This window comes from Lepidochelys kempii, chromosome 8 (genome assembly GCF_965140285.1).
Source record: "Lepidochelys kempii isolate rLepKem1 chromosome 8, rLepKem1.hap1, whole genome shotgun sequence".
NCBI classification, from domain to species: Eukaryota; Metazoa; Chordata; order Testudines; family Cheloniidae; genus Lepidochelys; species Lepidochelys kempii.
Genome location: NC_136387.1, coordinates 50154042 through 50176347, shown reverse-complemented (window position 1 = coordinate 50176347; position 22306 = coordinate 50154042). Strand labels below are relative to the sequence as shown.

Sequence of the window (22306 nt, the reverse complement as noted above, 5' to 3'; positions counted from 1 at the left end):
GGAAACGAATCACTGGGATTCTCGAGCAATTGCATATTAGGGATTTTGGCATCTGCCTCATGCCTAGAGAGAGCCACTTTTAAAATTGAGCTTTCCAAAATACAGTAAAATTGTTGTAAACTGTGTGGTTACCCTGAAAACGTACATGCTTGAAATGCCTTCAGAACACCTTGATTTTTCTAAACTCGAGTAACTTTGCTTTATCAGACTTATTTGCTTGTTCATGTTTAGTTTGTCAGGTTGCTGTTATGCTGAACAGAATAGAGGAGCTAGGACTAGAAGAGTACTTTAGTGACTAACGTTCAGGATAGGAGGGCCTGTCACAGTATGGAAGGCCTCTGCAGGGAACAGAGCACATTCAACAGTCCTCAGTATCACAGAAATTCAGGATACTCGCAGACTTTGAATAATATAGCCTTAAATGCATAAATCAAATGAATGCTTATCCAGTGGTATTGACGTATGACTGAGGATGCAGGATGCCAGCCAGTGATAATGGCTCATGTTAGAACATGCAAGACACATGTTGCTATGCCAGTAGCTTTGTTTTCATTTACAAGTATTCTCCGATCTCTTTCTGAAGACCTCCATCCGGTAAACAAAAAGTCCTGATGCACTTCCAGTTCAAGACCCCATCCAGCTTCTTCAGCAGCCTTGAATGAAGCTGATAATGCACTGTATGTCCAGGACAGACCACTTCTTTGACCATCCATATCCAGTGGAATATTGATCACTACAATAAGTGGAGCACCGACTTTCTCCAATGTCCTGTTGTAAAAGCAGTCTTTCAAGCTGCTTTAGATTTGTGTGCTTCGACTGCTTTGTGTCACTTCCAGCTATTAATGGAGGAGCAATGTGATATTAATGACCCAGAAGATAGATTGGGATGTTTCTAAGAGAATGTGAAGGCTTTTCAGTTAAAACAAATTCTTACCTTAATAGGCTCTCACTGGTAAGTACTTAGCTATATTGAAAACCTAAATTGATTCTCAAAGCATCTCTTGTGAGCAGACACATGGTATGTTTGGAGTGGGAGTAGGTTGATACTTTGGAGTTGGGGTGCAAGTCACCTTTTTCTGTAAATTTATGGGGAGATTTTTCCAAAGGCACAAAAGACAGTTAAGCACTGAGCTCACTTTTTGTGTCTGAAAGTATCTCCCTCAGTGCTCTTGGAAAGTCCCCAAACTGGTGACATTGTAGACTAAAGTCTTCAGCTGTAGAATAGATATTGTATGGGGGATGTACAGAGTTTCTCCATCACTCTACATCAGCCTTGACCTGCAGGGGTTGTTCTTTTGGGGTGTTCAGTTTCTGCACCCAGTCTTTAGCCTCTGAAACCACCAACAAGCATACCAGTTTTGGTCATGGGTTAGGTAAGTGGATTCTTGTCCTCTTGGAAACTGAAATAAACTCATTCCAGTGAGGTGATCAAACAGCCAACAGATGAAACCCAAGTACCACATTTGTTCTTATTTTCATTGAAGGAGTCCTCATTGTTTCCTCACTCTTTCCTTGCAGAGTCCAGATCCTGTTGGTGTGAGGGGAATCTGTGTTCTGAAAGTGTGTGGTGTTTCACCTAAATCTGCCTTGAATATTTAAACATATTGATTACTCTTAAAGTAAACTGGGTCCATTTTTCTTAGCACAGTGTTCTGAAAGTTTCAATTTTTAGTAGTCTTCATGTAAATTGTAGAATGTACTTTATTAAATTTCTACTTACTTTCAACTGCCATTTTGCACCTACTGCTGCCTTGACACGCACTTGCTGAAAATCTTTTTATGGCACCAATAGTGTCAGAATCCATGGTGCTAGAATTTAACCATTTCAATTGTGGTCTAACAAACACAAGCTGCAGCCATACTGTACTATCTTTTACTTATAGCAAAGCTGGTTCATTTGTAGCCAGCACTTGAAGTGAGGACCACAAAGGAGAAGCCCAAATGGTGAAGAAAGTAGCATTGGTGATGCGGAAGATGAATCTTACCTTGGTCAGCAACAATTTGGGAAACTGATTTGGTAAAAAGAAAAGGAGGACTTGTGGCACCTTAGAGACTAACAAATTTATTTGAGCATAAGCTTTTGTGAGCTACAGCTTACTTCATCGGATGCATTCAGTGGATCCGATGAAGTGAGCTGTAGCTGTAGTTCACGAAAGCTTATGCTCAAATGAATTTGTTAGCCTCTTAAGGTGCCACTAGTACTGCTTTTCTTTTTGTGAATACAGACTAACACGGCTGCTACTCTGAAACCTGATTTGGTAAAGGTAGTCACCTCTTGTGATCATCTGAAGAACTCTTCAGAAGAGTAGAGTAGTTAAATTTGTGTAATTATGTTCCTCCTAGTTTAAAAAAAAAACAAAAACACTAATTTCAGCTGAATAAAGTGGTTTTTCTCTTAACTGTTGTGTTTAGTGTTGTATCTGTGTTGTTCTCAGGATATAAGACAAGGTAGGTGAGGTAACACCTTTTATTGGACCCTTTTTTTGGAAGGGACAAGCTTCTGAGCCTCACAGAGTTCATCAGGTTTGGAGAAGTTAATTAGATTATCCAAACTAAAATGCACAATGGGACAGATCCTTAAACATAAAGGGGTCACACACAACTATTGTGTAACTGTTGGGAGAAAAGTTAAACGGTTGCTAGATTTCATCCCAGAAGTTACTGCTCTTCAGTAGTGGGTGAAGTGATAAAATCAGTTTGAAAAGCTTCATTTGATTATCCAGAGAAAAGGATAAATCTGTCATTAGCAGAAATTGATGTGTTAATTGTTTTGCTTAAATACTCTTTTCCTGAACATTTTCTTACAGCTTAGTTGAAGTCATTTAGCCATCGTCACGAAATTATTAAATTTGAAATGAACCTCGTAATTCAAGAATAGAAAAGGCAAGTCTAGATTCATCTTTTTCAAATTGCTGTATCCCTTAGAGAGAAGAATGCTTTCCCACTTTAGGAGTTCCCAAGGCAGCAGTTTCATTTGGGAGTGTTCCAGCAATTTACTCAAAGGAATTGCTTGATGGAATGGCACCTTCTGTAATGCTTCAACACATCATATTTTTAGTATCATAATACTATGCTGTATAGGCTGCTGCTTAGGCCCAAATTAACTCCTCCAGTTCCTTATTCCAGTGCAGTACCATTTAGACCTTTTTAATGTGTACCATTTGCTGCATTTCACTGAAGCTTAGCTCAGAGCTAGTAAAGCCTCTGGCCCCTGAGTGTGCAATATGCTGATGCTAGAGTTAGTTTACTACAGATTATATCTATATTTTATAGAGATTTTTATCACTATCTGAGCACTTAAGCATAATAAGAATTCTAAGGGAAGATGATTCTACTAGAATTCCACACTAAAAACTGGGTTGAGAACATTTCCTGAAAGTTGCATGGTTAGGCAGCCAAATATCGGGAAATGTCAAAACTAAGGTTCCATGTGCAGCTGTAAATCTGCCCCCTCATATATGCTTTGATACAATCTAATTACATTGCAGACTGTGGTAAATTGTTTTACCTTACATAAATGTGCATTATCTTGGTAATATTTTTTTTCTTATACGTGAGCTTGTACGTTGGGCCCATGTCTGCACAGTGGATGCCCTTGTGCCTCCCTCTCCAAGGGCATAAAAGGTAGCGTGGGCAAAACCATCCCTCAGTTCCTTTTTACCTTCCATGGATGAGAAATGGAGCCCTTGCAGTTTCCTCTTTGTGTGCTGTATGGTTTTGATACCATTGTGTGTGTAGGTAGTAAAGCAATCATTGTTTCTCCTTTTTTTCCCCTCCAGTTCGCTAGATATTAAACCTCTTATTTGTTAGTTACTTCCCTGGTACTGGGATTTATTGCTACCCCAAAACAAGTCCCTTGGGATTCAAAAGTTGGTCCTTCTATTATGCAGCTGTTCCACTTAATGACGGTGCCTCTTTTGCCTTTGAGAGAGGCATATCACTGTTAGATACTCAATCTGTTGCTCTATCTCTGAGAGGACACAGGTAGAGTGAGCCTTGTCTTAAACTCTTTCTTCTGGAGAGCTCAATGAAAGCCTCCTTGTTACCTGTGGAAAGGGCCTATTAGGCCTGAATAGGCTTCCTCAGATAATGCTCCTGTGAGTTGCTGCTGACTTTTAAGTGACTGAAACCTTCATTAACTGAGAACATCAGAGAAGCGAAGTCCTCCTCTGACCAGCCTGAGATGGGTAGGAAAACATTGTTTCCACAGTGAATGCAGACCTAGGTCATGCTCCCTGGCATCTAGTAAAATGAAGCATAGATTTTTCTCATCTCCCTTCCCCTCTCTTCTTCAGGGACCCCTCTCATGAGCTATTGCTGTGTAGCAGCCCATATAAGATGACATGGGATCCAAGAATCGAACTGTGACAACTAACACATCTTGAAAAAGATCAGTGCTGCAGATGAGCGATTCCATTCACCTAATTCTGTGTCTCTTCACCATGCTAAGTCTTAGGATCAACAAAGAAAAGTCATCACTTTACCCAAACCAGAGAATAGAGTTCATGGGGGGGGCTGTATAGATTCCACATCAGCCAGAGTATATCTACCACAGGGGAGATTCAAGACTATGGTAGACCTAATCAACCAGCTACAGGCTCAACCACCCTGTCCAGAAAAATTATCACTATGCTATTTAGAATTCAGAGAAGGCAATATGTCTAAGTATAAGCAAGGGATCCCCAAGTTGCTGAGTTTTAGTTAGCCCTAAAGAACATACTGTGACAAAGTTCCTGCTCTACCTTGGTGGGTCTTGCGCTTATTGGCGGATTTGCTCGCTTTGGAGCTTCACGGCAGCCCTCAGCTTGGCCGTTTTTCTGAACCCACAGTCCAGGTCGACGACTCCTGTGTCTGACCAGGAGTTGGGCGGATTTGGGGGGAACCTGGGCCCACCCTCTATTCCGGGTTCCAGCCCAGGGCCCTGTGGAATGCAGCTGTCTAGAGTGCCTCCTGGAACAGCTGTGCGACAGCTACAACTCCCTGGGCTACTTCCCCATGGCCTCCTCCCAACACCTTCTTTATCCTCACCATAGGACCTTCCTCCTGGTGTCTGATAATGCTTGTACACCTCAATCCGCGTTCACTCTCGGCTCCTAGTGCCTCTTGCTCCCAGCTCCTCACACACACACACCACAAACTGAAGTGAGCTCCTTTTTAAAACCCAGGTGCCCTGATTAGCCTGCCTTAATTGATTCTAGCAGCTTCTTGATTGGCTGAAGGCATTCTAATCAGCCTGTCTTAATTGTCTCCAGAAGGTTCCTGATTGTTCTGGAACCTTTCTTGTTACCTTAACCAGGGAAAAGGGACCTACTTAGCCTGGGGCTAATATATCTGCCTTCTATTACTCTCCTATAGCCATCTGGACCGACCCTGTCACAATATAAAGTGTGCATATGTAGCAGCTACTATCACCTTTTGGAACCTAAACCTGCAACTCATTTGTGTGTGTATATTTATCTGCTTTAACCTTGTAAATAACTAATTTCTTTTTCCTAGTTTTAGTTAGTTTATTACAGGATTGGCTACAAGCATTGTCTTTGGTAAGATATCTAACCTACAATTAACCTGGGATAAGTGACTGATCCTTTGGGACTAGGAGTAACCTGAATATTGTGATTTTTGGTATAAGGGACTATCCGTCACAAAGGCAAGCTTGCGTGAGTGGCAAGATAGACCAAAGGGGACCATCTAGGAGTCCACGTTAAGGCTGTTACAGTTCTTGAAGAATTCACACTTGATACTTGGTTGGTGAAATCTAATTATAGAACATGAAACCAATTTGGGGTTTGTGCCCTGGTTTGTAACTGTCTGCCCTTAGGTTTGCACCCACGTTTGTGAGCTACTCCAGACAACCTGACTGTCTATCTGACAAGAAACCAATCTTTGAATTGTCTTTTTATGTGAGAATCCTCTGCAGATCTGGTCAAATATTCACAAGATTTTCCACACAAAAACCTTACATTTTTCCCCTTCCCATCTGAGCCCTGGACCCAGCAGATTAAGATCTCTAATGCTGTATGTCTCTTTTCCCTCTTAATATGAGACAAATTATTTAGTGGAGATTTTATGGGCTGCTGTGTCAAAAGCTTTAGACAGTCAATAAAAAATGTCCCCAGTGGGTAAAGATCATTATCCATAGCCTGATGAATGTCATCTGTAACCTCAAGCCATAGGGAACCTATCGAATGCAAAGGTTAAAAACCAGTCTGGCAGTTCCCATCAAGGCTGCTGTTCCCTTCATCTACTCAGCAGAGGAAGATACAGCTATATAATGAAATGCTAATGTTGAGCCACACTTAAAAAAAAAATGCATTGAATTTGATTCTAGTGAAAGAAACAAATACCATTGAATGAAGCAAGGCATGTGTTGCAGGTAAGTGCTGTGCAGTTATCCCCACAGAGTTCTGTCAAAGAACAAAACTGCTAGCCTGTAACACCCTGCTGTCCTGGTTGTGAGCGTCTCAGGAGCCATGTGCCAGTTGTTAGCTCTGATGGCACTGCCAAGGATTCAGTGGCCAGACTTATTTAATGTAACTCAACCATATTGAAAACTCTGGTAATTCTATGGTTTCCTTAGTTGTCACTTTTTCAGATCTAGGCAACGGAAAATAAATCCAAAGAAACCTTGAGTTATGCAGCTCTTATATGGACTTTGGGCTGTCAGATACCAGCACAGCACCTGGGAGAGTCAGACTGAAGTGAAAACTTGCTTTGGTTGCGTTATCCCACTTTAATGCCCCTTATTGGGTAACCATTGTTAAGCAGCTAGAGCAACTGCTCTGAAACAATACTTAAGAGCTCATTGGACTATGGGTTTGATGTTTGTGAAACTGGTCAGTATGTAGACAAGGGACATAAGAAATGCCCAGTGAACCCAATATACCCAAGTCATTTCAGGTGCACTCGAGAAACACAGAACAAGAACTTTGTTCCAGTTCACTGCTGTATCACTAGGGTTTCACTTCTAGAAAAGATTGCTAGGAGTCCCATTAGGTGACAGAAGATTGTTGTTCATAGGCAGACTGTCCTTGTAATACAAAGTGAGGAAACTCAGTGTAAAAATAGAAGTGAAATACAGCAGATAAATCAAAAAGTTTTCTGTTTTTAGTTGCAGAAAATAAGTTCTTGTATTTGTGACTGTTTCTGCTAGTACAGAAGAAGGCAGCTTGGACATTAATGTGGTTTTGTAAACATTAAGTGAAGCATGTAATGAAGATGGCTATGCTAGAGTAAAATTCCTTGTACTGTTGTCGTAAGGAGAAGGCAGGGCTAGGAGAAGTGAAAGGTGCATATCTGAGCTCTCCCAATGCCATTGGTGGCTCCTAATAATTATATATGTACAGGCAGGCATTGGTGTGATGTAGTTTTATCTCTGTTCTCTCCCAGTCATGTGACTATTATGTTGCAAGGGGGAAAATAGCATGGTGTGTTTTAAAAAGTTGAATCTGTTCCTCCTCCTCAGTATAAGTGTTCTGTTTAATACTGTCACTGTTAAAAAGCCCTTTGCTTCCTAACTATGTTGAACCCAGCTATAATTACCTTTGCCACAACACTCAAAACAACTGGCTCTCAAGGAAAGTGTCGGTATTAGTGATGGTAAATTGGTTTAACTTTGTCATCTTTCTCAGTGGATTCTCATTACTTTTCTTCGCAGTTCTTCAGTCTACTGAATTGCAACCTCATACCAATTCAGATGATCTCCTTAAAATTGTAGGTATTAAGTATGTACCAATGTTGTAGGTACCTGGAGTGCACCAGCAGGGTTCACACGGAGCAGTTAGAGCGCAACAGGAAATTTGTGGTTTGAGCAATTAATCCAGTGTCCCAAACCCACTGACAGTCACTGAGACTTGCCTCCTATTAGACCCTGCTCGTGTAGTCTGCAGGCGAGGAGAAGCCAAAGGGGCAGGAGGAGGAGGTGGTAGTGGCAGGGGAGAGAGGGAATGCGACAGACTAAGGAGAAGAAGAGGAGAAGGATCATCCTAGGAAGGCAGTCCAGGTCCTAGGAATCACCAAGTTCATTAAGGGTTCTAGGTGACCTAGGAAGGCATCTTTTCTGGGACGAGTCCTCCCCTTCTCTTTGTATGGGCATCGGAGATCAGGGTCCCAGTTTCTACCAGGGGAAAGAAGAGGTCCAAGCAGCTACCCTAACTGCTCCCTAATTTTTTTCATAAATATTCCTCAGAGCAATGTTGGTATCTCTTCTTTTAAGCTTCTGTTTCTAGTAGCAATTGCCTTTGTGTGTCAGGTTTCTGAGATACCAGCCCGCGCTTACATGTCCCCGATTTAGGTTTCCATCAAGATAAAGGTATCTTATGTACTATGCCATCTTCAATGTATTTGGTTTTTTTATCAGAATCAGGAGATGGCTTTTCTTCCCTTATTCTTGTCAGTAACATAAGGGAGGAAGCTTCAAAAACCTGTCGGAGGGTCATGAAATTATATCTATGCCCCTAATTTTTGTTGCTATTTTTATTCCAGCCAGGGATGTTACTTCTAAATCAAGCAATATGGCATTCATGCTGGGCCTTCCTGCTAACATGAGCCTTTGGCCAATTATGCTGATATTCAAATTCTGCTAGTCCATCATTTTGTGCCTGTTCAGCAAAAATCCATTAAATTAGAGCATGCTTTCCCATGGGAGGATTACCACCATTTTCCATCTAGAAGCATCTGCAGTGCGGTGTTTAGTCAGAACCTCAGCTTTCTCAATTCTTCAGATTTGACAGTGGCATGACTGCGTACCCATTGTTTTTACCACCGAGTAAAATTTGTTTAGAATATGCTGTATCACTTCGAGATTCTGCTTCTCAGTTGTGTGTGTGCTGGGCACTCATGTCCAGATTTATTCTGGGGGGGGGCAAAAAGCCTACCAACTCCAGTCACTTCTGAAGGGACTCTGAGTTGATGGGTTGCCATATACGCATTTTGGGCACCTTCCTCCAATCCACATATTCTAATTACCTGGCCCGATAGACTGGGAAGGTGGGGTGGGGTGTGGGAGCATATGGTGTAATAAAAGCCCCATTTATGTATAATCAGAAAAGCAGAGATTCAAAATATTAATATCTGCTAGGAAAGACATTGTGATGCTATACTGTGGGCTGCCAATGAAACTCATACCAGAGGGGTCAACCAGCCCGTGGGCTGGTTCTTGCCCACTTGGGGTAATTATCAAGGCCCTGATTTAATTATGACCTTAATCTTAAGGGGTGCTAATCCTTAGATTTAAATTTTGACACCCACATTATTTGGAATTACCTTTAGGTGCCAAGTTGCTATCGTCTGTGTAAATTGGGTAATGTGCAAATGAGCAAAGAAAGAGCAGATAGGTAGTACTCCATTGTTTGTTTGAAGCAGAATGCAGCAGTACTTTCTCTAACTAAAATTTACCACATAAGAGCTATATTCTGTCTCTGACCAAACTTCAGTTGTTTCAGTGGGAGAAACTGCTGTGGATCCAGAGCCGTGTATGGCCCTACCTTTGCAGATCCAGACCGTAGTTAAAAATGTAATGTGGTTCTTGCATAGAAGGAAATTGGCAACCATATGCAAACGTGGCGCAAATCACAGTCCAAAGAGTGCTTTGAGAACAGAAAGGTTCTAACAGACCAATTACTTCATACTTCAAGCACGGTAAGGCAGCTGCCTAGAGCATGAACTAAAACAATATACTGTTGACCCACCATACATGAAAATTGCAGCTAACTTTGCTCCACTCCAAACCTCTGCTCCTTGCATACTAACTGATATCCTACCCTGTGGCTCTCTCCACAAACCTATATATTTTCTTGAATTTACATTTCACCTGTCTGACTTCACATATGCCAAACAGCACATAGCCTATATTCCTAACTGCTGACTTAATGTATACTTAACAGTAAATAACTTTGAAAAACAATTTAAATAAACAATTGCTTATTGCTTCTTGAAGTGGATTTATAATGTGCATAAAAATTTGAAAATAATGTCATTTGAATTCTTCCAGCATTTCCAGAAATGGCAGACTGAGAGGAAAGGCTCGCAAAAATGTTTAGCTAACGCTATATTTGAAGTGCTAATGGTGGAAGTGATAAAGTAGTTGATGTGGAAAGTGAGCATTACCTAGAGTTTCTGGATGGCTGGAGAGATCAATTGTTCTGGTCTTCTGTTTGTGTGTTTCACTACTCTAGCTGTTCCAGAATCCAGGGAAATGTACAAAACTGCCCTACATTACCCATTCTTCTCTAACCCGTATTACAAAAGAAACTGCTTCTAAGGTCACCACTGATTGATAAATATCATGCACTTTGTGGTCAGAAGTTTTGTGGTGGAGAGAGACACTTCTTGGTCAGATGTCACTTATACCTCAAAGCCCAAAACATAGTCTATTCCCTTTTGAGGTAGACTGTCTTTGAGCACTTTGAAGAAACATTATTTAATACAATGAACTGGAGTCTGGGACTTTTCCAATAACTGTAGTTGATATTGGCTGCTCTTTTTGCCTTCTGAGGCAATTAAAGGAAAACTGTTGTGTATAGTGTGACCTGGCTCAAAAAACCTGAAGCATTTTTAGAAGTGAACAGCAGGGGAGCTGCTTCCAGTAACATTCAAGTTAACAGGAATTATTAGTGTCTTACTATATCAACCATATAATTTTAACCCAGAATAGGGCAAAGCATTTGTATATCTCAGGCAAATCAGACTGCATAAGAAATAAGCTTGGCATTTGAATGGCATTCAGCATAAGGCTTTGATAGTAGAAAAGTGGATTCAAAGTTGAAATTGATGTAAGTAAGTCTGCTGGTCTGGGGCAAAACCTTTGTGTTTATGCACATCGCAGTATTATGGCAAAATTCCACAGAGAAACTGTGTAATTACTATGTTTGTGGCTAAGGAAAAAACTAAAGGCAAATAGCAGAGTGCTGCAGGTCAGAACTGAAGTGTATTTTATAGAGCTGAATGGAAAACTGAGCTATTACGGTGTGGTTTTAAGGGACACAGGCAGAGTTTTTGAAGGGATGTGTGCAGGGAGAGGGAATATTCAGTGTTTTTGAGTGCTGTATTTGTCTTTCATGATTAGAAGTGTTGTAGAAAGTTCAGTAATGTCTAACCCAAGATAGAGGGGAATGCCAGAAATTTTGCCAGTTGTGGACAATCTCAGTTCATTATAGTTCACTGGGAGAGGCTTCTGCTAGAATATCAGAAATGCATATTTTTCTCATTTTGCTTGGTTTTAAAGATCTGTTTTCTTAGCAGATGGCTTTTTTTTTCTTGTTTTGTGAAGGTCCATATGGCCTAAAAGAGAGTCTCTTTAATTGTAAAATGTGACCACCTGTTCTGATTTTAATGAATGCAATGAGCTTTAGTCCTAATATATCTACTTAAAAATAGCTACTTCAGTTCATAAAAAAAACAACCTTGGTTGGGCACAAATATGGTCACTGCTGAAATAAGCAATTAATAATTAAGTGGCTAATTTTAGAACCCTGTGGCCTTTCTGTTCCCTTGGACTTTCACTGATCCAAGCAGACAGTAATTGATTATCCTGCCAGCACAGATAGGCACATTGTGCTGGGGCCAGATGCCAGCACACTTGGATTGTTTATTGCAGTGTTTAGAAGGTAAGTGCAACTTCACATATTATCTGTGCAAATGGATGCAACCTCCCATCTACATTAATCTGCTTATTCCATTTCCCTCCCCACCCACACCTCTCCTATCACCACCTGAAATATGAAATCTGGAGCACTCAGAAGGAATCTTCTGTTTAGATGATGATTGTCCAGCCGGAGAGGAGGCTGATTCCAAATAAAAATAGCTTTTAAATGGCTTATACAGTAACAAGTTCCTAATGAAAGACTTGTTGGAACCATCCAACTTGTTAAAGTAACTGCAGCCAATTCAGTGTTTCAGGGTTGCCAAATCATGCATGTTTGCCAGAATACAGAACACTTACCATATTTACCATATTTAGGCTGGGATTTTTCAAAGGAGCGAAAGGGAGTTAGGCCCCACATCCCATTAATGGGACTTGAGCACTTAATTCTGCTCAGCACCTTTGAAAGTTTCTCCCTTACTGAGTGAGCTTGGTGCATGATTTCATTCAGAAGCAGATTACAGTATTAAAACTGAAGAAATTACCTGGGGTTTTGATGGATAGCGGGCTAATATTTGGTTGTAGTAGAAACAATAGTTCTTGAGAGAGAGCTGCCAAAGGCAGTCTTTCAAATGATTTTGAATGCCAGTGGTGGTGGGTGCAATGGTTGAATTTCAGCACAACAGGGATTACGCTGGAAACTTGTCAAGCAGCTACGTGGTGGAAATCACACAAAGTGACTGCTTTTGAGCATTTGCGATATACATGGACAAGAGGATGTGATTTGAAAAAAAGATAAGGAAACCTCTCCTTTTACCAAAATACTCTTTCCATGTTGATGTACAGAGAGAAAACTAATCATAAAGGATGTTGGGTATAAAATGACGCCTCTACCTGTTTCTTATTTTACTGAAGCTGTGCTTGACAGAACCATTTCTCTAGCCCCAGACAAACGATTTATGTGCTTAGCCAGGTGAAAAGCTGCCATTGCTTGTTAATAGCAGTTTTGTAACTGTAACCTAATAGGTTTAAATCCAGTTTTCTCTCTAACCACTTAGATTTCCAAACAAACTGGGTATTATTTATAAGACTCTGAATATTGCGTTGAAATTCCAAGTGAACACAAAACTTATTGAATGTCTGTAACTATTGGCATTAAAACCCATTTAAATTTACTCTTTGTAATAAACCCCAGTTTTGAGGTTTGGGGTGTTTTTTTCGGGGGGGGTTGGTTTGTTGGGAGGATAATGAGAGGAGGATCAACCTAAGTTTTCAGTTGAGCTCTAGATCTATCGCATATCTATGTGGGAATGGGATTTTTGTTTCAGTTTCAACCTATGTATAACCTGTTCTCTCCCCATCCTTCTTTCCCCCCGTTTTTAATAATACCGGTCATTGGTTAAATAAAGCTCAGCATAAATAATAGAAAAGTGAGGAAGGAGTTGATTGATCTTGTTGGACTGAAGAGAATGTTTGGTGTGTTCTTGGGTTTGGGTGAGTTGGGTCTTTCCCTACTGTTTTCTGGGAATTGACATTTAGCTGCACAGAAATTTTAAAATGTAGTGTTACTTGCGTAGTGATTCTTTTTATGTGGTTATGGGCATGCAGTACATCTGAAATAGTTCTTAAAAGAAGCTAAAATCTAGTCTGCTTTCCCTCCTTAGCCAAAATGCCAATTCTCTCTTGATTTGAAATGAATTTGGAGGGAAGGTGGGAGAGAAAGGAAGCAGAAGTGTAATATGCTAGAGTCCATTTTGGATAAACATGAAAAATCTAGCCCATATTTTCCATGTTCCAAGTTCAGCAGCAGACTGAGTCTTCAGCCTATCTAAATCCAGTGCAGACTGTTTGCTAAGAAGCTTCACCTAGGTCAGAGTCAGGAAAACCTTAGACTGGATTTCTGTGCTTCTTCCTCTACTTTAGTACCTTGTGGCATTGTGTCACGTCTCTTATTTTGAACGGATTGATTAGACATAAGAGAGTGATTATCACAAATATCATTGCCTCCTAACAAGTTCTGCCTCTTTACTCTCTCTTCCCTGTTTGTCTCTAGATCACTGTGTTCACTACTATGATCTTCGCAACACTAAGCAGCCAATCATGGTGTTCAAAGGGCATCGCAAGGCAGTCTCCTATGCAAAGTTTGTGAGTGGAGAAGAAATTGTCTCTGCGTAAGTATTTCCTGTCATGTGGGCTAAAACCATTACAGTCATAGACTCAGAAAGCTGCTAAGAATCATTCTTGACTGTTGTACATACAAGATTGTGTGGGTGAGTGTATACCACATACTTGCAAATTGTCATTATGTTAAATAGCAGATTGCTGTGCTTTGTAGAACAAAAATAGAAAACAATTCCCGGTCTTGCTTGGCTTTGCTGTCTCATATAGCAAGGAGTTTAAGAAAAATATCAATACAACTGGATTATGGCTTATGATCATGATCCCCCCCATTCTGTAATATAGCTGTTTTGGAAGGAGTAGATGGGTGCCACAGTGTGGTGATATACTGGTCTCCTCCAAAACCCTGTGTGCAAATTTAACTTGGGTCAGAAATAAAGGAGAGGAGGGGCTAAGTTTAGTGGTCTAATGGACAATTGTCCATATTGGAAACCATACCACAGTTTCACAGATCTTGATTAAACTAGCATTTTCTGCTCTAGAGGTCTAGGGCCAGAACAGAATGGGATGTTTTAAGTCAGTACTGAGATAGATGTATACTGGTTCAGTACTACAGCATGGAGGATACTGTAGGTCAAAGTAGCTTATAGGCAGAGCTGTGTGATGGAAACTTCCACAGGGCTTTCCAGTGATGTCTGATTTTAATCAGTACCATATTCATCTCATTTTCATTAGCTTAACTACTCTCTAAAAGGTGCACATTTGTTTGCAGAATTTAAAGCAAATTAATCCCATGCTTTTGTTGAACTGAATGCTGTGTAGAAATGAAGTATTTTGGAAAAGTGGAAGGCAGGCAATGTCGTAGATGCATGATGAGATGGCACATCACACATGGGACATATAAGGATGAAATGGCACTGTCTTGCTTGAGAGCTGGCCATCTGAGAATGCTTATTCCACAACCCCAGGAGGGATACTGATAGAGCTGTCAGCCTCTGATAGGGCAACAGCAGGGTTGCGGGGACTGTGCGTGCAGAACTGGGACATCTTTTTCTGCTGCATGCTGAAATTAATTTATAAAAAGTAGATTGCTTTCATTTTTAGCTTCTCAAAATTTGGGAGAAGAGATGGTAGTAAGGTTTCTGAGTACCAAAGATTAACTGATTTAATCAAAATATGCATACAAATAATAATTCTCTTTATTTCCAACTAAAGTCATTTAATAGATGGTATTGATTTGTTCAGCCTTGTTAAGTTAGGCTTTGACCTCCGGCAGTGTTCAGAACTGCCTAATGTTTAGCAGGGTCCATTGATCATGTTGCTGCTTTACAGAGAGTCTGATTTTGACAGAACAGTGTATTCAGGATAATTTTTTTGAAGAGGATGTGAAGTGGAGGAGTGTAAGGTTACAAAGAGAGAGAAGATCAGAGTTTTCTTCCTCTCCCTGCTGTGTAGTGGTAGGTAGATTGTTCTTGCATTATGGTGCTCATATCTTGAGCAATGAAAACATGATTAGAGGTTGAGATGAATTTGTTAACATTAAATGCATTCTATCAACAATAGATTTTAACTATTTTTATTTTAATGAACAAGGATTTAGACTGTATGACACTAAAACACAGAGGTTAAGTACCTATATATTAGGATCTTCCTGACGAATTGGCTGATAGCACAAGTGAGCAGAAGCAGTCATAGCATTCTGACAGTTTAGGAGCTGGGAAACAATTGTGTTAGTGACTCATAGATGTGAGGTTAGCTAGTCTGTGACTGGTAGCAACCCATAGAAGGTACAAGAACTTGTGTTTTAAAATCAGTAGTAGTAGCTGCCCTAATAGTACAAGGAGCCCCTATATCTCTGGGAGGGCAGGCAAAATAAAATTGTAACCCCTCTCTATTTCTAGAAAATACTGCAGCACTGTACAAATGTGAAAGCATAGCAAAGGGAAAGGGAAATGTCTGACAAGCTCTCTTGGCTAAGGCTTATAAGATCAAAGGAGAATACACCACCTTCTTTGAATGATGGTCCTGATGTGTATATCCTGTTGCGCTTCCAGGCTTCAAAATACCTCCCTCTTCTCCCCCCATATATCTGCCTGACTCAGCAAGGAGTGTACCTCCTGCCACAAGGTCTGACTTGAGAGTGAGGGAATCTACTCCAACAGATCCTCTGTTGAGAGACTTGTCAAGAAGGCAGGGAGCATCCTCATAACCATGAAGCAAATCCTCCAAGTCTACTCTAAAGAAGTCAGATACAACCCTGCCTAAGTTGAGCAAGTCTTTCTGCTCAGCCCATGAGGGGACTTAGCATGTCCAAAGTCTTGGGGTCATGACAAGAAAACCCACAAATTCAGGGTTCTGTTGCTACCAGACCATGTGCTGGAAGCAATGGTGCCTCTGGTACCAATTAAACCTAAACACTGGGAACTGATGGCACAGAGAAAAAGGCACCATCAGGCACCTCAGCCACTGACTGTAATAGTTCTACCTTGCCTGACTGTGGAGCAAATTATAACTGGTCTGGCTCAGTTGGTTCAGGCAGGCAAGACCCCGCACGCTCGAGAGAGAGCAAAGAATTATGCTCCACTTGATGACATCTTTGCTCTCCTGGATCCCCAGTCTCCATTGCCAACAGGTCCTTCCCTCACGAGGGAGGACCTGACTCCACTGGAAGATGCATCTTGTGGGAGGAGTCTGTCTCCCATTCCATCATCCAGTCATGGTTTCCCTCCAGCGGAACTGTCTGTACCACTGATAGATCCAGAGTCCGTCCTTTCTTGGGAGACTCTGAACCACCCGATGAACCAGTCTCCTCCTCTGAGGCGTGTCTGTCCAGAAAAGGGAGCCTGTCATGGGGTCCACTCCCTGTGAGCAGCACCCCATGCTGGCTGTCCTGGGGGTTAGCTCTGCCCGCTTGCACTCTCCTTGTGATGATCTCTTCTCCCATCTGTCTTGCTCTGCTGCTTTGCTCGCTCCCAGGACTGAAGCTTCCTCTCTGTGGCTTGGCCCTCTGGCCAGGTCAGTAAAGTCCTCCCCTTCTGGGGAATTCAGTTTTTCCAGACTTGCTGTCCAGCTGGTGTCTCCAACACCCTTGCTACTCCACAGTGGCCGATAAAGGAACCCAAATGTTAACAGCAAAATGTTAATTTGCCCTAGCCAGAGGAGTGGAATTTTTCTTTCAAATTGTATTCCTAACTCTTTTGTTGTCCAGGCTGCCACGGGAGGAATCTAGACAGATCACTGTAAATCTGCTTCATTTGAGAGAGAGGGTAAACTATTTGATTTATTGGGAAGGAAAGTCCTCGCTTCTACTAGCCTTCAGTTCAGAATATCCAGTCAACAAGCACTGATGGCCAGTTATGATCACCTGAACTATTCCTAGTTTGTGGCACTCATTGTCTAACTTCTGCAACAGGATAGAGCTCCATTCCAGGCTCTCATTGAGGAAGGCAAGTTGGTTGTCTTCAATCACAGTAGATGCAGCAGATGCATCTTCAAGAGCAATGGCTGTTGCCATTGTGATGTGACATGAATTGTGGTTTCATGCTTCAGAGTAGCCCAGGGAGGTCCAGAACACCATGGAGGGACCTGCCCTTTGATGAAACTCATCTTTTTAACCAAAAGACACAAGAGTCCTTGCACATTACAAAGGACTATAGGGCTGCCTTCTGCTCTCTGGGAATATATGCACCTGCCCCAAAGAGAATTCCACAGGCAGCCATACAAGCCAAGACTGGTGGATCAATAATTTTGCCTCCAGTGGCCTTATGAGCCACCCCATAAGAAGCAAAAGGGTTCAGAAGTCTCATTTTCCCACACATTCTGTGGCAATATCCTCCTCACTAACCTAGCCCACATCTAAGTAATATTTTTGATGGGATTTGGAGTGCTGCAAACCAGTGATGTCACCACCTGCTGATTCCCACATACCCTTTGGAGCTCATCTAGCACTTTTCCCACAACTGGAGTACCATAACAATGGGCACATGTGAGAACTAATAGTTATCCATTCTGGCTATGCAATCAAATTTGCATCCCTGACCCCTCCAAAGTCCCTATCCTCACACCTTTTCAGGGGCTGTTCTCATGAGGAGATTCACAAACAAGAGGCAGAAGCCCTCTTACTGCAAGGAGCAATAGAGTGGGTACTTAGTACCAAGGAAAGCGTTTTTACTCAACATACTTCCTAGTACCCAAAAAGAAGGGCAGCTGGAGACCCATCCTCAATCTCTGCATTCTTAACTTCTTTATTTGCAAACTGAAATTTTTCATAGTCATTGGCATTTATAATCCCATCCATGGAAAAAGACATGTTATTTATAACTCTCAATATGAAGGACTGGTACTTTCACATGGACATTGACCCCACACTCAGATGTTTTCTCAGATTCATGGTGGGCCCCAACCATTTTCGATAGAGTCCACCTCTTTGGCCTCACAACCATCCTCAGGGTCTTTACCAAGGTCTTTATCTTACTAGTAGCAGCCAGTATCAAGCATTGTGGCTTCCCCTATCTTCACTGCCAGCTTCTCATTGCCAAGGTGCCTATGAGTTGTCTGAGTCAATGCTTCAATTCTTGTCCCCCCAAGGGGTCATTGTAAATTCAGAAAAGTCTGTCCTCACTCCAGTGCAGACTTCAGACTTGATCAGAGGGTCCCTCAATTCAGTCATGGCAATCTGCCAGTGGATTTATTCCAAGTGATGAATGACCTCATAGATGAGATCATGAGCAATTCTTGAACACTAATCAGAATTTCTCTACTTGGATGTATGGCTTCATGTACTTATGCCATGCCATTCACCAGATTCTACCTTCATTGTCTGCAAGCGTATCTTCAAACCATGTACCCACCAAACGGTCCATGAGCACCATAGTAACTTGTTTCCACCAAAATAAAATCATCTCTATTGTGGTGGAAGAAGCCTCAGCGGGTATGCATGGGCATTCCCTTCCTTTCCTCCTCACCAGATAGGATGATCATTAAATGCCTCCCTTTTAGACTGCATGTTGTAGGGTGCTTGGACAGCCCGAGAAGCCAGGATGCACATTAACATTTTGGAATTATGGACTAAGAGGCTTGCAAAGCCTTTCTCCTATTCATTCAGGGTCACCCTATCCTCATAATGTCAAACAGTATAACAACTGTCCTTTTACATCAAAAAGCACAGAGTGAGAGCCATTCCTCTGTGTGCAGAAGTGGTCACTCTGTGCAACTGGTGCATCAACAATCAAATCACCCTGTCGGTAGCTTACCTTCCTGGGAATCAAATTGTGGTGGCTGACTCCCACTCATGGTTGATAGCAAAGTGTCTGCTGAGTGATTTTGCTCTATGGGAACATGTTCACCTCTCAATGAAGAGAAAGTGCAACATATATTCTTCCAGAGGAGCCCTAGCACATCATTCTCAGGCTGATGCTCTCCGTCTGTGGTCAGACCAACCATCTGAACTTTGTATTCCCTACCTTGCCATTCCTTGTCTTAAAGAAAATTAGTCAGTACAAGGTATGTGTCATCCTCGTCATCCACAACTGACCCCACAGTTTTGGTCCCTGAGTATCCTACGCATGTTGTCTTGGTGATCAATCAACATTCAGTCTTTTCCAGTCTGCTGACGCAGGTGAAAGATGGAATCAAGCATCCCAGCCCTCCAGCACTCTGTCCCAAGGCCTGGATTTTGAATGGGCATCAAGAATGTTTATGCTGTCAAGCAGTGCAAACCATCCTTACTAATACAAGAAAAGAGTCCACTAGAAAATGCTACTTAGCCAAGTTGAAGCATTTCTCTTTGTGGGCACAAAAAAAAAGTATATCCCCAAAAGCTGTGAGTATCCCCGCTTATTCTGGACTGTCATCTTTCCCTCAAAACAGCTAGTCTTTCTATTAACTCTTCCAGTCGCTTGATTCTCTGATAAAGAGACCTTGAGAGGTCATCTTGTCCAGTGCCCTGCACTCGTGGCAGGACTAAGTATTATCTAGACTATTCCTGACAAGTGTTTGTCTAACCTGCTCTTAAAAATCTCCAATGATGGAGATTCCACAACCACCCTGGGCAATTTATTCCAGTGCTTAACCACCCTGACAGTTAGGAAGTTTTTCTTAATGTCCAACCTAAAGCTCCTTTGCTGCAATTTTAGCCCACTGCTTCTTGTCCTATCCTCAGAGGTTAAGAAGAACAATTCTTCGCCCTCCTCCTTGTAAAAACCTTTTATGTACTTGAAAACTGTTATCACGTCCCCTCTGTCTTCTCTTTTCCAGACTAAATAAACCCAATTTTTTTCAATCTTCCCTCATGGGTCATGTTTTCTAGACCTGTAATCATTTCTGTTGTTCTTCTTTGGACTTTCTCCAATTTGTCCACATCTTTCTTGGTATGTGGTGCCCACAATACTCCAGTTGAGGCCTAATTAGCGCAGAGTAGAGCAGAAGAATTACTTCTCGTGACTTGCTTACAACACTCCTGCTAATGTATCCCAGAAGGATGTTTCCTTTTTTTTGCAACAGCGTTACACTGTTGACTCACATTTAGCTTGGGTCCACTAAGACTCCCAGATCCCTTTCCACAATACTACTTTCTAGGCAGTAGTTTCCCATTTTGTATGTGTGCAACTGATTGTTCCTTCGTAAATGGAGTACTTTGCATTTGTTGTTGTTGTTGAATTTCATCCTGTTTACTTCAGACCATTTCTCCAGTTTGTCCAGATCATTTTTGAATTCTAATCCTGTCCTCCAAAGCACTTGCAACCTCTCCCAGCTTGATATCGTCCATGAACTTTATAAGTATACTCTCTATACCATTATCTAACTCATTGATGAAGATGGCGAACAGAATCGGACCCAGAACAGATCTTTGCGGGACCCCACTCATTATGCCCTTCCAGCATGACTGTGAACCACTGATAACTGTTCTCTGGGAATGGTTTTCCAACCAGTTTTGTACCCACCTTATAGTAGCTCCATCTTTGCATTTCCCTAGTTTGAGAAGGTCATGCAAGACCATATCAAAAGCTTTACGAACGTCAAGATTTATGGTCCACCTGGCAGCAGTCAGTACATACCACCCACCTTCACATGGTTGCTCAGTTTTCGCTCACCCACTGACTACTAGAGTCTGAAAGGGTCTAATCAGAACCTTTCCACCAGTAAGGAAACCTTCTCCTCAATGGGACTTAACCCTTGTTCTTTCGGTGCTCACTGTGCCTCCCTTTGAACGACTAGCTGCATGTTCCGTATCTCTTCTATCGATGAATGTTGCGTTCCTGGTAGCCATCACCGCAGCTGTGTGGGGGTGCTCAGAGCACTGTTGGCAGATCCACCTTACACTATATTCCCTAGAGACACAATTTCATTGTGTTTACATTCTAAGTTCACCCCCAAAGTAGTTTGAGTTTCGACTAAACCAGTCAATTCACTTTCCTGTTTTTTCCTGAACCAGAAGCATATGGCGAAGAGAGGAGACTTCATTCCCTTGAAATGTGACCGTCTTTAGCCTTTTACTTGCAAAGGGCATAGCCAATCAGAAAATCACCAAGACTTTTTATCGCCTTAGCCGAAAGAGTCTGAGGTCAAGCTATATCCTCTGAAGATCTCTAAATGGATCTCAGGTTGTATCTTATTCGATCAGCTGTCACATCTTCCTCCCCCTAAGGGGATGAGGGCTCCTTGTACAGAAGCACAAGCAATGTCAATGGCATCGCTTCAAGAAGTACCTTTACTTTACATTTGCAAAGCAACTTTGTAGAGTTCCATCTGCACATTTGTGAGACAATTTTCTCCTCCATTGATGTGCCTTTTGGGACAGTGGTCTTTCAAATGGCTCTGTGACCTGCATCCTCCTACTTGAGTAGTGCTTGTCAGTCACTCACAGTGGAATACACATAGGGGCCAGTTCTTGAAGGAGAAGAGAAAGTTACCTTACTGTAACTGAAGGTTCTTCTAGATGTGTGGTCCCTATCTGTATTCCACTACCTGCTCTTTTCCCCTCTGCTTCAGCTCATTCTTGGATTCACCCTATAGAAGGAATTGGAGAGGCACTTTGTTCTGTTCTGTTCTTTTATCTCCTGGGTTGGAGGCATGAGAGGAGAGTGAAGGTGTGTACATGGACCAATGGACAATGCTTTCAAAAATTCTTCAGCTCCGGGCACATGGAGCACATGCCTATGCCCACAGTGGAATACAGGTAAGGGACACACACACCTCGAAGAACCTCCAGTTAGCATAGAGTAAGTAATTTTCTTTCTTCCTGAGTCCCAGTAACACAAGATATAAATCAGAATGTTCACTCTGATTTCATGCTATTGTTACAAATGTCTAACAAATCAAACTGCGCCTCTCTCCTCATCTGTTATAATTCTAACTATGTTTGAGGTCTGAGATAAGGTTTGCATGAGTTACATGCATGTTGCAGTATGTAGGGGTTTGGGGTATATTTTGGAGATAAAAATGATTGTTCCTGTGGGGGCAGGAATTGTGCCATTGGCGATATTCTATGGGTGTCGCAGAATATGGAAGATTTCCCCCTTGTTTCCTGAATTGTAAGGGTTTGGGTGACTTGGGATGTGCCCTGAAACAATGTTAGCTGCTTTTAAACAGTTTTTGTCTATGGGAATATGT

The 22306-nt window shown here is 41.8% G+C and overlaps 1 protein-coding gene across 3 annotated transcripts in view; it reads left to right on the top strand.

Moving 5' to 3' along the window:
- The window catches only part of COP1 (COP1 E3 ubiquitin ligase), a 228633-nt gene that overhangs the window by 158411 nt on the left and 47916 nt on the right, over positions 1-22306 (top strand). For all 3 annotated transcript variants that reach the window (XM_073356470.2, XM_073356469.2, XM_073356471.2), the window contains exon 16: positions 13632-13749. In XM_073356470.2, coding sequence (XP_073212571.1) covers positions 13632-13749 — 118 coding nt within the window. The remainder of the gene's footprint in view (positions 1-13631; positions 13750-22306) is intronic.